Below are 17,852 nucleotides of genomic sequence, written 5' to 3' on the forward strand. Positions count from 1 at the left end.
GCTACAGTACCTTCATTATCAGAAAAATAGGAGCAGCCAACAAGTTCATAGTTGTCACTGCAACTGAGAAGATCACCAGAGAAGATTTCTCTCTTTGATTTTGAGCATTTAGATTAATTTTTCTTTGTTTTCAAGAGTGAATTATTGTCTTCATTATCATATCACTATTTTATTTAACTGTATCGATCTAACTGATGGAAAGGGCATCCTCCTAGGGGCAACCTGCGGCACCATGCCTTTCCTAATGAATCTGCTAACTACCCAAAGATAACCAACAATTTATCCCAGTTAAGAGGACAACAACCAGGTAGGTCAGTACTGGTTTTTCACTGCTGTCTCACTTCTTTACATATAAACAGTAATTTTCCAATATGTTAAAAAGTCGTTTGAAATAATTTCATAATTCCCCAAGCTGATGTTGTGTATTACCTCAAATCAAGTCCTTGGCAAATTTAATTTCTTGTTAATTCTTTTGTTGCTTTAAGTAATTGAGTCTTATTTCTAATAAAAAGGAGGGTATAGTTGACCTTTTGTACAATGTCAGAATGTATCTAAAATGCACTTTAACCTTTAAAAGTTAACTAAATTTGACTTTCTCTAAACTTTTAATTGCACATGAATGCTACAGTTTTCGCAGCCTGCTTATTACACAATGTGCTGTTCTCTAACAAGGCGATTAACAATGAAAATAGCAAAAAAAAAAGTATCTGAACCATAAATTAACCACTAAAAGTTCTAGTCCAGTGCCAACTTGTATTTAAACAATCCACTTCATCACACTGTTCACATTTTGACATCATCAGATGTCCTTGAAATCAGATGACACCGAACAAAAGACAACTTACTGAAATAGGAAATTGAGGGCTGGTCTGGTTCACTGTTTATTAACACACATTTAACCTGGAACTAACAGAGCATGTTAGTTATTGCCTATAGAACAACATTAATCATTAAATATATGAAAAAGAAATCTGTTCAAGTCTGTTGCATTTATTTGTTATGGAAAATATTTTCTACAGACAAAAACAATTTCCTCATTTGAAAAAATGAAAATGCCCTTTAATAGCAAGAGAAGAAATTTAAACTGCATGAAGGTTCGTTTTTCTGATTCTATAACTTTCACAAAGTGTGTGTGTGTTTATGTGTATATATATATATATATATATATATATATATATATATGTGTGTGTGTGTGTGTCTATGTATGTACATTGTGAAATAGAGATGGGATTTATGGCTCTTTGAAGGGAGGCCGATCTTGAGGAGCCATTCCTTTCAAAGAGCCATTCAAAAGACTGGCTCGTTCTTACTATATCTTACAAAATTTAACAATATATAGGAATGACAAACAATCAAAATATGCACCTAAATAAAATCTATTATACAAGATTTTAAAAATGATAGAAAAATATAGATTTAAAAAAGGATTAATCGGTGCAGTCAGTGCAAATTTTAGTAAATGTTTTCGAATGTGTTTGAACTCACAGTGTGTGTTTCCGAAGAATGCCCTCTGCCCATAGCTGATTTCATATGAATGGAACGTGTTGGACATCAGACTTTTATGATGTCACAAATGTGATGAAGGCAGGTTAATAGCTCTTCCACCAGACTTTTTTTCTTGACCAGATGCTTGTATATGTCGAGGTGCTTCGCGTCAAAGTTACATTTTATTCTTTCATTACAGCCTCACTGTCTCCACACAGAAGACTCAGCTTTGTGCTTTACATCCACAAATATATCCTCTGTTTTGAAAGTACACTTTTCATTTAGCCAGTTTTAGGAGAGAGATGTGGTTTACAAAGGTGAGCAGCTCAGTCAGGCTGCTAGAGAAAGAGCGAGGTACGCACTGGCAGCCGCTAACTTGCTGGTAGGGCATTGTGGGACTTGTAGTACAATAGTGGTGCGTGTGCTATCAGTGGGCCAGCTCTGATAGTGATTAGATATGATCATGCGGGCCAAAAATAATTCATTCGCAGGCCGGATGTGGCCCGCGGGCCTTGAGTTTGACACATATGACATGAAGTATTATTGCCTACAAATTACAACTAAAACATGACCTGACATTTAATTTGATTTAATTTCTCTTTAGCCTCCCCTACTGATGGCCTTCTTCCGGCAGCTGCAACTTCTTCTCTGGAAGAATGGACTGGGAATCATCCGACAGCCAGTGAGTGACATTTACAGAGCTTTAAACAAACAACAACAACAACAAAAAACTTACATCAAAAACAATAGTGGAAAATTCTTGTCATACATGTAATCCTTAATCTTTGTGGTGTAGGTTTGAAATTGTGTATTAACTGTCACAATATATCATGTTGTAGTTTTGGTCAGTGACTCTGATCATATGGCCTTTGATCATCTTCATCCTCATCGCTGTGACCCGCCATCAGTTCCCACCCGTTGTAAAAGATGCATGTAAGTGTGAAACATCCATCCATCCATCCATCCATCCATTTATCCATCCATCCATCCATCCATCCATTTATTAAATTTTTTTTAATCACAATTAATCGCCTTTTTACGCAAGAAATTGAATTCAACAGCAGTATTGCACACTTTTCTTTTAAAAGTACTGCTATATAAAGAGAAACAGTCATTTTTGATTTGTCAACACTTTAAGCAAATAAACTTTAAGCAAACAAGCTTTAGAACAACATTCCCTTTCCACAATAGCAGTTAAAAAGTTTCTTAGAAATCTCAAAATGAAAAATAATAGAATAAAATCAATTATGAAAACCAGCCTTCCTTCCTAACACAGAGGAAAGAATATCTGATTAATTTTGACAGGACTAGAATAACTCTACTTCTAGATTGTGAGGGAAAGTCCTTTTTTTAAATTCTTTTTTGGTGTAAAAAGATTATCTGCTTTACATTCTACAGAAATTCTGTGAAACGAGTGCAGTAAGCCATGTCAGCTTTCAGCTTTCAGCCGTGTCGGCTAACCCCACATGATGATACGAGATGGAGTCTTTCTCATCCGTGATTTGTTTGTATGCGTATTTAGAATCAGTGAGCAACAGACTTTGAAAAATAAAATAAGAAAATAAAAAGCTATGTTAAAGCATGATAAAATGATTATTAAGCATTAAGTAATGTGTTAGCAAGATAATAGGGTGTTAGCTTTTATATTATATACTTATAAAAACACACACATATACATACATTTTAATGTACGTTTAAGTTTGTCTTTATTTTAGGTTCCAATGTGGGAAAATAAAGAATACTCTTGTAACTGTCTAAGACATTTCTACCATTTGCACAAACATAATATTGATGTACATTTCTAAAAGTCAGCAGGCATACATTTAAAGCCAGTTTCATAATCAGAGTAAACAAAAGGAGAACTGAAATCAAACATCAATAACCCTTTCAGTTATGAGCCTAGCCCATCACTGTTGACAGGGCTTTAGTCTTTTATACTTTTAAATCTGATGGACTGAGGTCACATTTGTTCATCTGCAGCACATGTGGGTGAAGGTGTTTCAGGAGGGAGTGTCGTACCTTCATGTTTTCATTTGCAGCCACAGTTGAATAGCTGGTTATTGTGGGATGGGTGGAAAATAGCCAGGCCTTTCAGTTAAAGTTTTATCTTACAATATTACAGTATAAATTTTTCTTTTTTTTTATATTGTTTATTCTTTATTTATCACAGCAACATAATTTGAACTAGGGCTGGGCGATATGGCCTAAAAATAAAATCTTCAACATAAAATCACAAACATAAAAAAGATTTTTTTTAACCAAATCCATTTTCCGATTTTAATCAATTTTTTTTCTTTTCTTTTACAAAACATAAATAAACTTGTTAAAAACATTTTTTATTTATATAAATGAATGCCAGCAAAAATAAAGCATATAATGTCATAACTTTTCCACCATATAAACAACTTCATATCTTACATAGAAATATGCAACACAACTGCATCCATGATCTTTTTCCATCTGGATCCTTATCATACAGGATCCACTGCAGAAATAATTCCCCTATGAAGGTTGTCTCTTAACGAGAGTTTGTGGGCTAAAGTTGACTTCTGCATCTCATAGAGAGCAGCAGTTCTCATTGCAGTTATACACACAGCTAAATCCCAGGCATGAGTGAAGGGTCACTTCACTGAAAATCTGTCAGACAAACACTGTTTGGAAAAAATGGAAAAACAATCCCAATTTTCATAAAAATAAATCGCCAGAAATGGAAAATTTGATTAATCGATTTTATCGATTAATCATCCAGCCCTAATTTGGACTAAACTTTATTCTTCAATCCATCTTTTAATGTGGATGATATGAATCAAAAATTTTCAGTAACAAGAAAAACACCTTTCATATAACCAGTAAAGTCTTCCATTTTTGTTTGCTCTAGCTGTTTTAAATGGATCATATTCTAAGAACACAGGGAATCATTTGTAACATAATAACACCAGTAGGCTCAAATCTCAATAGGTATAATGAATTAGTATGTTCTGGGTTTCGTAAGATTTTCCACAAGCATAATGTCTGTCATTTTTCAAATGGTGTTACTTAGGCTTTGTTTGAAACCTAAAATACCAGACTTGCGTTGTTCCGTACAGTGTCTTTAGTGACTCAACTGCAACGTGATCGTCATACCATTTCTTTTGTCCTGTGCTGAAGCAAAAGCAAAGACTGTTTTTCAACAAAGCATGGTATAAGTATTACACAGATAACAAAACAGTTGGGACAGTCAAGAAGTGAGGAGCTCAGGCTTATCATCCTGTGATCAGAGATGGTCCTTGGTCTTAAACCTGTCTAAAGCACGGTTAATAGAATATTTGTTTCCCATCTAAATATATTTAATTATATGACTTTGACCTAAGTGTAATTATTTTTACTTTGAAGCAGGTGCCTTGGTATTTATAAAGAATTCATAATTGCCTTTGACTTTATCATTTCTCTTCAAGGTTATGTTGGACCCCGTAACCTACCAAGCACAGGCCTCTTGCCTTTTCTGCAGACCCTCATGTGCAACACTGACAGCAGTTGCCATAACACATCTCTCTTTGTGGACCCAGCTACATCAAAATCCTCGAGAACAAAAAGGTATCAGTTTAATCAGTGCTGATTTTTCTTTTGCCAAAAGACCAAAAGAGGCAGCTTCATCAATCTAAAACCAGTCTGGTTTGTCGTCACTCAAATCTTAAAACAGCATCAGTTATCATGCAAATTTAAATGCCATTAAAAGAAATGAGTGAAGTCGGAAAAATCTAATTTTCATTAAAAAAGTCAGAAAGAAAAAAAATTTCAGTGAGAGTATTTTTCTGTTTGTAACTGAACAGAAATAAGAATCCACAACAGCTCTGAGATGAAAATGACCTGTAACATATTACAACAGCAAATGATCTTTGAAACAATAAATGTAGATATTGTACATTAAACAAGTAACATAAAACTGACCTCTTAAAGAATTTTTTTCAAATAAATATACTAAATAAGCAAACAGTGGAGACACTTAAAGCACTTTTAACTCTGACAAGGATTGTCAGTTCATTTAGGAGGATTAAGCCTGAACTGACGAGAAGGGTTAAGAGACACCTGCTACTTATAGTCGGGCTCACCTTTTTCAGCAGCCCCAACCTTGGAACCAAACTCTGTGGTAAGGGGTGGTGTCTCTCCTGTTTAGGATTTACTTAGGGCTAGCAAGGTCAGGCAGGTGTGGAGGTATTCACAAGCAACCTCTGGTGGTGATGTATGTAAATTGCCTGAGTTAACCTGCTTGGAGAAGATGGACCTATAGGGATCCCACCTATCTATTGTTTTGCTAGGAGTCATCAGTGTGGGGTAAACCTGGAACCATTTAAAAGATCAACGTGTCTGAGTTGTTGTTAACAGACTTGGTAGAACCAAAATTAGTAGCTGAGGTTTGCTGGAAAAGACTGTCAGAGGATTTGAAGAAAACTTTGCTCATTTCTCAAGACAAAGTAAGGGCATGACGTCTAATTGGATTCTATTTAAAGTCTTCATTGTGGAAGCTGTTACAGCTCAAATAGCTTTGCTAGCTTTTTTATGCCATTCGTAGCACCCCAAAGAACCTCTGCTGAATAGGTGCTCTGAACAAATAAAAAACAGAGTGGTTTGGCCCTAACAGCAGACGTGGGTGAAGTTTAAAAAAAAGTCTTTTCTTTAGAGAACTTCTCACCAACTGTGAAGCATGGTAGTTGAAATGTTATGGTTGGCGGTTTCTTTTTTTCTCTAACCCTCAGGGAGTGATTAGCTTATATTTTCTGTCAAAGCAATCACAGTAAAGATAATATGAGAACCAACTGTAAGAAAGTTTAAAGTTAACTAGAAGTAGGACAGGATAATGTGTAAAGAACTGTAGTTGAATATTTAGAAATAGTAAATGGGGAGTTATTGGTTTGTAAAAAGTGCAGATTTGAATCAGTTTGAAATGGGCAGAAAAGCTAAGAAAATACCCTCACTCTTATAGCTTAGGGAATTTAAGGAAAGATGATTTTAAAGTCTACTTATGTACTTCTTCCTTAACATTGTAATTGTATCATTTAATGTAAATAAGCATATGATGAGTAGTTCATTAGTTTCAGCTACTAGTCTTGACTGTTTCAGTGCATTACAGCATTTCACAGCTTTTGTGGGAAATGTATTTAAGAGCAGGCTTTTAGTATGTAAAGTGGAAGGCTCTTACAACTTTATCTAATCTTTTAAAATTTTGTATTACAGATCCACTTATTTTCCAAAGACTTCCCCACTGGCAACTCTGATTCAAGGGGGAGAATATTTCAACTTTGGTTTCCCCAATGACTCAAGCAACGATCCTGCACAACTGGTTCGACTCATGGAAAATATTTTTGGTATGTTATTCTCTTTCACATAGTAGTAAAACTTGTCATAACCTATTATAGTTAATATTATTTAATATTATACAATTGTATTATTATAATTTAATTTAAATGTTTAAATTAATCATAATGTGTTATGGTTTAATTTTGCCTGCACGGTGGTGTGGTGGTTAGCACCGCAGTCTCACAGCAAGAAGGTCGCTGGTTCAAGCCTGGTAAAATGCTGGGATTGGCTCCAGCTTACCCATGATCTGTAATGGGCAAAGTGGTACAGCTAATTAATGAATGAATGAATAGTTTAATTTCTTTCTGGCACAAGATCTTAATGAACTTTGCCACAGAAACATCCACTTCCTCATGACAGGTTTTACATGTGACATAGAGCAGTAGGAAGCTGAAAAAAAGAACAAATACAGAAATGAAAATTTTGATGTCACTTTAACATCATAATGCATCACTTAATTAGTTTACCAACTCCCTCCCTTTATGTGCCTTAACTGTTTGTATCCACCATGACAAAGCAACAAAGCGAAGCTTGTAACTTTCTCACAAAATGTGCTAATCTACTATTATATCTTATTTTTAAAAAGTGGTGATCTGTTTATCTAACACCCAAGAAGAAAGCAAAGTCATTAGGACTTAACCTTTATTATATGATATCACCATAATCTTTCATAATCTGGAAGCCTTAACCATCTGTTCTTACTTTAAAGGTTCATCTCACCAAGGAAACCAGAACGCAATCTCTCTTATGAATGTTATCAACACCACTTTGGATGATCAGGTGGGAACTTAAAAACTTCAATGAAGAGGGGATAAAATGTTCAAAAGACATGGTGCACCCATTAGACATTATTAAATGCCAATAATTAAAAATAACACAAACCCTAAATTTGCCTCAAAATGAATGGTGACATTTTTGCTTGTTGTTAGAACTACAGTACAAGTAACAAAAGCTATGTGTACCCACAGTATTATGTTATATACAGTTTTGATTAGTCAGAAGTAAAAATGTACATTGTTCTAAGTGCCTCTCATCTGTTGAGGCTAGATTGTTTTGGCCTTACAATTTAACAGATATTACTAACTAATTCATTATTGTTAATTTCTTACATGGAGAGCTGAGTGGGTTCAGGGCTTTTTTTAATGGATTATTAACTGTAGAGTGTCGAATCATGCTTCATTCCAGGAAAACGTGAACAAAATGCTGGAGTCAGTTAACATTTTGAAGAGGGCCATCTGCACTGTGACTCTGCCCGCGATCAACGGAACATCCCCCGACACCCTCACGTATGCAGTGATCACTTTCTGCAACACCAATAACACTGTGTTTGAAGTCACACTTCAAACTCTGAACAAGGTATGTCCATGTTTACCCTGAAACAGTGTGTAGGGTTATTTCTTTGTATTATTTCTTTACAGGCGTTGTCAACTGGTGTTAGTGACTTGGGTTTGTCTTTGTTTGTTAGATTTTGACAGAGATGATGCTGACAAAACCAGATGAAATGCTGTCAGTGGCTGGAATGACGGTGCTGTTATTTGATCAATTACAAAATGAGACTTCACTGTGGGAAAGCCTTCTAGCTTTTCCCGAGCTCCTCTCTTCTCGCTCCATTGACCAAACGCTGAGCGGGACCAAAGACTTACTCACAAACATACAGGGGTAATACCATTTTATTGATGAAACAGTTCAAAAGTAAACAAAGTGCTGATCTGTGAAGGCCTATGCAAGATATGAATGGGTATTAAAATGAGTATTTGTTCAATACTTCATTTTTTATCTATTTTCTTTTCTTCATACTCTCTTTAGTGCCTTGCATGTCATCCAGAGAAATTTCCCTGCAACTGTTGACTCGCTTGGCACGGTTCATCCGCTTCTTGCTGGAGCCATCAACTTGATTCACTACATTCAAAACTGGCCTGGAAAAAGTAACTACACACTGACAGCTGGTTATCCAAAGAAAATATTAATTTTGATGTAGCTTTTAATTATTGTTGGATTACTTAAACACTGCATTTCAGTAAAAATATTTTGGTATCGTAGGAAAACCAGAACACAACTGTTAAAAATGCAGCATTAGAAATGTCACCAATCAAATTTTTATTGCCAATGTCTGATCAAATTGTTTTATTCCACTTAGATGTTTACATTTCCCTTGGAGAGGTTGTTATGTTGCACAATGACACACTGAGTGATATCATGAAACAAGTTCTACAAGATGTCGAGATACCACTGGACCAGGTATGCGTCACTATGCACTCCTATACATTCCAGAAATACACATGCTCCAGAATATACAGTATGTATGTACTGTGTCGAAAATAAAAAGATTAGATGTCAAAAATACATTGTGTATTCCTTTTGTTGGTATCTAAGTGGCAAGTTTAGGAGAGCAGCTGTAAGAAGTTAGAATTTGACCATGATTCTGTGATTAATACTTTTACTGGTCCCTCTGCTCTAGGCCATTGGTCTGACATTGGACAAAGAGATGGTCCAGTTCTATTTATGTGGCAACAGCAGTAACCCGATATGGTTAACAGCAGCGTGCAGTATGGGTACTGTAGACCTCCTCCTGAGTTGGATCAGCCCAGACAAGGTGGCAAAACAGGTAGGCTGCTATCTTGAATGTCATACGTCATAAACATCAACACAGAGAATTATAGGCAGCAGAAATGAGTCAGCTCCCGGATGTATAGGGGTGGCATGGTCCCTCTGTTTCTGTTTTTTTTTTTTTTTTTTTTTACTGTGTCATGCCGCTGAATGCACCAAATGACTTATCTGTGGCTGCATGAAATTTGTTGGCCATAGCAACAAGCAACTGCAGCCCCAGGTAGCACCTGGGGAACAGAAACCTAAAGGATACCTAATTAGCACCGCCATGACAGTGTGCATCTGTTGATGAGATGATTCCCAGTCAGAAGCGGTTAGCTAACACTGTCATTACTTTGTCTATGTGCTCAGTCAAATGGACATGAATTAAAGACCTCATATTTGCAATGTTGTACCATTTTACAATAGACAGTGACATGGGGCATATGTGCTAATAATGTATAATAAGATGTATTCTTATTGATTAACTGCTTCATTTAATCTCAGCTCTTGAAACCTGAAAATCTTAAACAGCTAAAGTCATGTAAATTATTATTAACTGTTAATCCTTTATTTCCTGAATTAATTTTACATTTGAGAGCAAAATAAAGTAATACAAAAAAAAAAAACACAAAAAAAGGAAAAAGAAAACAAAAATAAAATGACTAGAATAAAATACACTACTAATAAATATTGAATAAAAGAAAACCAATAAATAATAAATAATGTAAAAATAAATACATAAATAAAAGTAAATGAATAAAAAAATTGATTAAATCAATAAAAAGGAAAAAAAAAACATTAGTGGTTTGTTGCAAATTTGCTGCACTAAGCATCAAGGGATTAAAGTGCCAAAATTTTTTAAAGTAGGGCTGGGCATAATAATGCACATTGACGCATTAACACTGCTTTTATAATCTCTTTTATTTAATTTTTTTTCCCTCAAATTTCTTGATCACTGGTTCTGAAGACAGAGAAACCACGTGCAGAGACTTGCAGTCAATGCCTCTTCCTCCATGTCACGTCCTGTAATCAGGAAAGAGCGGCTTTATTAAAATGAATAAACGTTTTCTGTCTGGCACTTAAAAAGAAGAACAAAAACCAACATTTATCATTGTCCATCAAAACCCATGCAAATGGGTAGAAAATTGTGATTTTTGGATGAAAAACTGCTCCCAATTAACATTGAGAAATGTAGTTGTTTTATTTTAAAACTAAATGCGGTTTTATCCTGGTAGCAATAAGCTAGCCTCTAGTTTGGTGAATCTTGGTCTTAGCGAGACGAAACATACAGTTTTGAAATCTGTGAGACGTGAGCTTTCAGTAGAGGTTGTTTGTCCTTGCTCATGCTGTTGTGTGGACACGGGGAGCCATAATTTGTGTTTACATTTTTTTTTTACTTGGTGTACCTGGTCTTTTAATTGTTTGTTGTCCTATCTTTGTTTGGTGGTCATAGAAATGGCTTTACTGAGCTGTTAGCAGAGATTCTGGTGTTTCTGTGTATACCACACATGTTTATAGTTACATTTACAGACCTAACATTACACCCGTAAAACCGAATGTTAACCGCTTAACTTCCGGTACCAGAGGGTGCAGGGCAAGAGGTTAACACCCAGCAGCATATTCACCATGACACCAGATACCGTTTCCTTTTTTGTGGCACTGCAGCCAATCTCAGAACCATCTGCTGCTATGTTGCACTACAATCACTTCATTTACTGCTGTACCTCTGTGACTTTTTCAACAGTACATGTATGGTTATGTTTGATGTGTTGTAGAAAAATTTACCAAGGGTAAAAAGTAATGAATAATGAGTAAAAAGTATATAAGGTTTATTACAGGAGAAGTATTGAATAAAGAAAGAGTTACTTGCAAGTAATGAGAGTGGTCGTCCTGACTCGCATGATGTCAGGAGAGACTCTCCAGGGGCAAGGAGAAAAACAATAGATATACATTTCTGTAGAAAGAATCCTTGGGTGGACACACAACTCCAAGAGCTGGCGTCAACACAACCTCACATAGTTGTGTCTCCACCAGAACCAGTCTGAGTAAGGGTCTGAGGAAGGACCAGATAAAGGTCATCTTATCCTCGTAGTGAACTTTAAACAGAGCATGTATATGAAGAGAATAAACCTTAAAAGTGAATTAAAGCATGATGAGTAAAAATGTACAATGGAAAAAGTGTAATAAAGTAACAATCAGTGTAAATACAATTTATAAATCAATATAGTAAACGAAGTAATTATAGGTGTGATTATTATATTTTATATATAGAGCATAATAAGTAAAATTTCTTCCACAGATGTTAAACATTCAATTTTAGGATGTTTTATTTTAGATTCTCTATTTAAGCTTAGCTTTATTCTATTCCATATTGTATATAATTTCTTTTTCTTCTGTCTACTCCAAAAAGCAGAGAAATGCAAATTTTCAGTATGTTTTGTACATATAACAGAACTGACAAATAAAGGTGACTTTGACTTTGGCAGTGCACAGCCTGTGGTGCTGTGACACCGTCACGCAATCACTTGTTTTTCATTTTCCTTCCTGCTTCCTCATTCATTATAATTTTTTTTTTTTTTTTGACAGCTGGACTAAAGGTCTCAAGCTGAAAATATGTTCTCTGATTGTACTGAACACATCTGCTGTCAATGTAACCCATCTTATACTTGATCTTATACTTTGATCTTCCTGGATGTCTTGTGTAGGTCTCTGGGTTTCTTTTTGCTTCAAATGGTCAGCTTTGTGTTTAAATTTGCCAGTCTTGGACAATTTTGCTCCCAACATCTCAGCTGATGTAGGCATCTCTCACACATAAGGAGTGAACTTACTCAGTTACTTTAATATAGATACAGGAGACATGTTGCTCAGAACTTGGTGCACTCACTCCCTTACTGAGCGAACAGGAGGTGCAGGGCACTCTTTATTTTTAACAGTGACCTGGAACACTCACGTAAAACAAAGCTACACACGGATGTGCAAAGATTATCTACAGACAAATCTGATGTCTGTTTTGTGTGTTACGCCATCTTGCGGTGGAGCCATTTTTTGCGGTGGCAGATACAAGGTTGCCACCACAACCTGCCAATAATAATGTTTCTGTACTAGCTAGATTGTTTAGTTGTAGTCAATCACTGCACACCGATGATCCTAATAAATCCGATTTATTGGTGGGACAGTTATGAGCTACTCAGTGTCACCTGTTTGCACACAGTGAAATGGTGAGTGCATGTGTGTATTACTCTTGAGTAGTGATGGTATGTCTGACACAAAAGCCCCAAAGCCTGCATCGAGTAAAGGGGGCGTGTCCAAATGAAGCCTTGAGCGAATTTCCGTATTATTTTCCTGAACATGACATGACATGAGCAAAGAAAAATGAGGCCCCGTTTTTCCTGATTCACGCAAGTGTCTCGTGTGATTCGGGCTGCTGAAAAAGCCGTGGAAAATGCAAGAAATGCTTTGTGTAATTCCAGGTAACAGTGAGGTCATGTCAGATTCAGTAATACCAAATGAGCTTTAAATGGGGCCTCGAGTAATGACGTAGAGTAGAGACTCGTTAAATTCATGGGGCTTCATTACACCATCACTGCTCTTGAGCATGTACCAGTAGTTACACCAATTTCATAGCTGTCTTCTGAAAACTAGATGAAATTATTTATATGGACAATAGGAAGAATAAAGTTACCAGTGTGACATCTATGTAGACCAAGAGGTCTCAGACAGGAGCAAGTCCATGTTTTTTGCTCTGTTTATTTTTCCACAACTGAAATTTTCCACTGCCGTTAGAAAAACTAAGAACTGCACATGTCCTCCCAGATTTCCTTGACATTGTTAAGAAATAAGCAGTATCAAGCAGAAAAAGACCCAATTCTCTTTAGAATCACTTATAACAGACACAATTGCCACTGCAAAAATGGCTGACGGTCTACTTGTGGTATTTACTCAGATTAGTGACAAACATCACAATCTTTAACACCCCCGCTTGTCAATGTCACTCATCTCAACCAAAAAATTACATGCCAAAACTTGTATGAGCAAAATCTCTCATTTTTGGCTCTTGAGGCAGACACATCTGCTACCATGTTTTTAGTAGGACAATACACCAGAACAACGTCACCTTGGAACACACTTTACTTTATGAAATGGTACTTAATGTCTACATGCTTGTTTCTCTGGTGATTTACAGGATTCCTTGCCAGGTGTATAGTCTGTTAATTGTCCTCAAAGATTTTTGTTGAGGTGTCCTGAACACTGTGATCCATGTCCTTCAGCATCTGTGTGAGGTAAAGGGCTTGCTGGATTGTACTTGCAAATGCCACGTACTCTGCCTCACATATTGACAGTGCCATAGTTTACTGCTTCTTTGTTTTCCATGAAATGACAGCACCATCCTTATGCAGGCTAAAGCAATAACCTGTGGTTCTCTTCCTGTCCTCTGGGTCATTAGCCCAGTCTGCATCAGAATAACTCATCAGTTCCAGTTTAGTGTCATCTTTCTTATAACAACTCAAGGTCTTTGTTTCCTTTCAATTACATATACACACGTTTTACTGCTGTCATATGTTGTTCTCTAGGATTTTACATATATTGTGACAGTTGCTCACAATCCAGCTAATGTCCAGTCTGGTACAGGTCACGATGTAGATGAGGTTGCCTAACATCCCTCTGTATTTTCTCTATTTCCTCTGGAGTGAGAGGCTCTGCTTTTACATTCACACATGCCAAATCTCTCCAGGATCTTCTCAATGTACCTGGATTGGTTCATTTGGACAGTAGCTGCTGTTTGAGTGAAATAAATCCCAATAAAATGGGAGGGTTGCCCTAAGTCTTTCATTTTGAACTTACTTTTTACTTTCTCTTTTACCTCTTTCATTGCTTGCATCCACAACTACGTATATCATCTTTCCATACCAAGAAAAATAGTCTTTCCTTTATCTGACGGTTTGGTGTAGTTACAGTTATCTGTTTGACTTTGTACAAACTTATTCTCAAGCACAGAATCATGTAGCATCATATTCCAGTTTCTCCCAGATTGTTTTAGGCCATAAATTGATTTGTTTTGCACACCAGTTTCTCCCCTCCCTCTGATTTCATATGAAAACCTTGTGGCTGTTCCAAGTCTATCTCGTAGTCAATGGGTGTATGAATGTGGCCTTAACATCCATCTGATGCAACCTAAGGTCACACTAAGCTGCTAGCTGGATCAGTACACATAGTAACGTCAAATTAGCAGTCAGAGAAAATATAGTAATCTTGTCTTTCAACCTGTGTGTACCCCGTTTCTACGTATCTGGCCTTGAAGGTTTCATTCCATTTTTCATCTTCTTTGACAGAAAAAAATCACCTTCCTCCCACTGTCTGTCTAGCACCGCGGTCAACAAGTAGACCTTTCTGATGTTTGGATTGAGGTTAACATTCATTCACTTTGAGAATAAATGTGTCCCTCCCCCCCTACTCCTGTTTTTGTTTCTCTCTCATGGGCGTACAGTCCTGCTCTGTCTCTGAGATGGTTGCTATCTTATTCCCACTGTGTGCAGAACTGGTCGCTCTTGTGTAGCTCAACTCTAACAATATGTCTTTGAGCAAACAAACCATACAAGCGTAGTGAAAGCTAGTCATTTTGATTCTGAGAGTTTTCTGTGTCTAACTCTATTGAATGGAGCATTTATAAAACTTGTATAATTTTATCTAGCATGAAGAAATGATGAGCTGCAGCTTAGATGGTAGAATAAAATACCGTGTCTGTTCAGCCTCATCATAATTGCACTTAATCTTTTTTTCCCTGTTGTCTCCCATTTTGCAGTCATTGCGTGAATTCAACATTAAATTTGTCTTTCTACATAGAAACTGACAGAAAGTGACATAGAGGAGTGATTAATGTTTAAAGCCTGACCATTTGGTTTCCTTTCCTTTGTTTTTTATCTTTTGTATACGTTATTATTCCCAGGCTCTCCTGGCATGGAGTGAGCATGTGGCAGCACATGATGTGTCCTTTGTCAAAGGATTGCTGCACAGTCTGATGGGAGGTTCATACTCAGGAGAACATGGAGCCTCCAACGTCACAAGATCTCGGCGTAGCATAGATACACAACCACAAAACATTGAGGAGGAGCTGTACGTAAAGTACCATATCTTCTTTTACTATTGGTGATATATTAAATGCTAACAAATGCTAACTCCTTCCTGTATTTTTCCTTTCATGTTGAACTCTTTCATTTTTTATTGAGTGCATCAGTAAACAGTTTGTACTTGTGCTTGAGCCTGATCTTGTGCTTTGGCAGGTTTTTGGGGGTCGGTCACACAGTGTTGGAGCTTGTGAGCATTGAGCCTACGTTGGATATGGTTGTCCAGAGAGTCCTCAGAACTGCCTTCCAGTCCATGAAAGCAGCAACAACTACTTTGGGCACTGTTGACGGTAAGACTACAATAAAACGACAGAAAAAAATATATTCGGATTAATGTTTGTAGGATGTCTCATCTGTGGAATAATCTATTGGTTTGTCTTCTTTCACTTTAGTTTTCAGCTGTTGTAAAATTCTCGTCCTTATTTAAGTCTTTTCACAAAAGTAGATAAAAGTATTTACTGTAAAAGTTTAATTTAACTATAACAAACCATTGAACCTAATGGAAAGAACCCACAGGGCATAATGTAACCGGAATATGACATAGCATTTTCTTCACATCCTTGGACAGTCCCTGTTGTTATCTTTTCATTAAGCAAACATTGTGTGCCGTGTAACAAAGAGGAGAGTCACACCCTTTCTTGAGGGAATGCTGAAAGAAAAGAGAAAGGTCTAGAACTGAAAGGAATTGCTGAAAAGTTGTACGCAAACCCACACAAAGAAAAACTGGAACACGTCATAAGAAAAAAAAGGAAAAAAAAAGAAAAAAAGAGTCAAGAAACTAAGAAGAGAATTCAAAAGTCAACTGTTTTTCTTTCTTTCTTTCTTTCTTTCTTTCTTTCTTTCTTTCTTTCTTTCTTTCTTTCTTTCTTTCTTTCTTTCTTTCTTTCTTTCTAAAAATACCTGTATTATTTAACCTAAGACAATAGGAAATATTCTCTGAATTTACCTGACTCTGTCTCTTTGTTTTGTATTGTTTGTTTATATAATGGTTTCCAGAAATAATGAGCAATGTTCTGAGTGATGCTGGTGATCTCCAGTTGACTTATCGCATGCTGATGACCAACCAGTCTGAGGCACAAGTTTGGATCAGCAGGGTCTTGGAGAGTGTGATGGAAATGATCATGAAGGTATTCTAATTGTGTTTCATGTGTCTAAAGCTCTTGGTCCTTTAATAATAATTTTAATAATCTTTAATTTTCATTTTATTATATTTTTATAAGTTCTTGCTGAGTCACCCGTGTGATTGTTTAGAACGTGGGAAGATATGGAATCCAAATGTGGGCACAACAAAGAACATTTACAGTACACATTATGCCAGCATTTTTTCCAGTTTAATATACACAGAAGTCCCTTAAGTTTTTTTATTTGTTTTAAATATTTCTGACTGTTTATGATCAGTGGCAGGGAAGGTACTAGTATGGCTGCACTTAACATTAAAACCTAAGAAGAAATTATCATAAATGAGAAAAGAATTCTAAAATTACTGAGATGAAAAAAAAAATAATAATAAAAAAGGCTACAAAACCACTAAACATTTTATTCCATACTGCATGATCTACAAAGACTAATTGACTCGATTTTTTTCTCAGTAATGATGAGCAGATTTCTGTCAGGAGTATGACGTGTAGAGTAATTTTAGTTGTAAAAATGGGGATGAAGACAGAACACACAGTGATGCATCTTTTTTACCATCTGTTTCACTAGACTCTGGAATCAGAGCCCCTCACATGTGAAGAACTTCTGGAGCCCTTTGAGTGGCTTTTATCCACCAAGGCCATTAAGATTGAGGTGTGGAGATCAATGATCTGCCAAAACAACTCTGCTCTACAGCAAGCTTTGACGATGGACTGGATGCATGTGGTTCAAGAGGTAAAATAAAAATGCATCAGTGATTTTAATTCTTACCTTTGTCTTGTGATTTTTTTTTTGTTTTCTGTGACATATTTTCTATGACCACCTCAAATGTGTTTTATTCTATTTCATATTTTATGTGGTACTTAAGATGCCACAATTTCAGCCATTCTATAAACATTACTCAGCTGTCAGTTTCTCTTAAATCATGTTTCCTCTTTCCTGTTATTTTATTATTCTCAGGTCCAAGAACTGTATAACATCGTAATGGGTGAAGCAGACATCAATGTAACACTTCCCATGATTCTGTCTGAGTGGCACCAGTTGTATAGTAAAAGTCTGCAGTTTGGAGGTTTTGTGGACAATCTGGTCACAGTTCTGGGTGGAGAATACTGGATGAACTGGATGCCTGACAACAGCACCCATAACGTTACTGGAATTCTTCAACAAAGGTTTTGACAAGTGTTGATA

The 17,852-nt window shown here is 36.3% G+C and overlaps 1 protein-coding gene across 5 annotated transcripts in view; it reads left to right on the forward strand.

The window, feature by feature from the left end:
- Nucleotides 1-49: 49 nt before the first annotated feature.
- The window catches only part of abca12 (ATP-binding cassette, sub-family A (ABC1), member 12), a 71,405-nt gene continuing 53,602 nt past the window's right edge, over nt 50-17,852 (forward strand). For 3 of the 5 annotated variants that reach the window (XM_042002200.1, XM_042002199.1, XM_042002198.1), the window contains exons 1-16: nt 51-311; nt 2,090-2,167; nt 2,325-2,418; nt 4,920-5,058; nt 6,697-6,827; nt 7,529-7,599; nt 8,005-8,175; nt 8,285-8,478; nt 8,626-8,744; nt 8,957-9,057; nt 9,278-9,424; nt 15,353-15,519; nt 15,687-15,820; nt 16,527-16,657; nt 17,235-17,399; nt 17,625-17,833. In XM_042002200.1, coding sequence (XP_041858134.1) covers nt 2,102-2,167; nt 2,325-2,418; nt 4,920-5,058; nt 6,697-6,827; nt 7,529-7,599; nt 8,005-8,175; nt 8,285-8,478; nt 8,626-8,744; nt 8,957-9,057; nt 9,278-9,424; nt 15,353-15,519; nt 15,687-15,820; nt 16,527-16,657; nt 17,235-17,399; nt 17,625-17,833 — 2,039 coding nt within the window. In that variant the 5' untranslated portion in view covers nt 51-311; nt 2,090-2,101. Of the gene's footprint in view, nt 312-2,089; nt 2,168-2,324; nt 2,419-4,919; nt 5,059-6,696; nt 6,828-7,528; nt 7,600-8,004; nt 8,176-8,284; nt 8,479-8,625; nt 8,745-8,956; nt 9,058-9,277; nt 9,425-15,352; nt 15,520-15,686; nt 15,821-16,526; nt 16,658-17,234; nt 17,400-17,624; nt 17,834-17,852 lie in introns of all 5 variants that reach the window. The other 2 variants (XM_042002196.1, XM_042002197.1) reach the window with 2 other exon arrangements.

The sequence above is a fragment of the Melanotaenia boesemani genome, chromosome 12, assembly GCF_017639745.1.
Source record: "Melanotaenia boesemani isolate fMelBoe1 chromosome 12, fMelBoe1.pri, whole genome shotgun sequence".
Taxonomy (NCBI): domain Eukaryota; kingdom Metazoa; phylum Chordata; class Actinopteri; order Atheriniformes; family Melanotaeniidae; genus Melanotaenia; species Melanotaenia boesemani.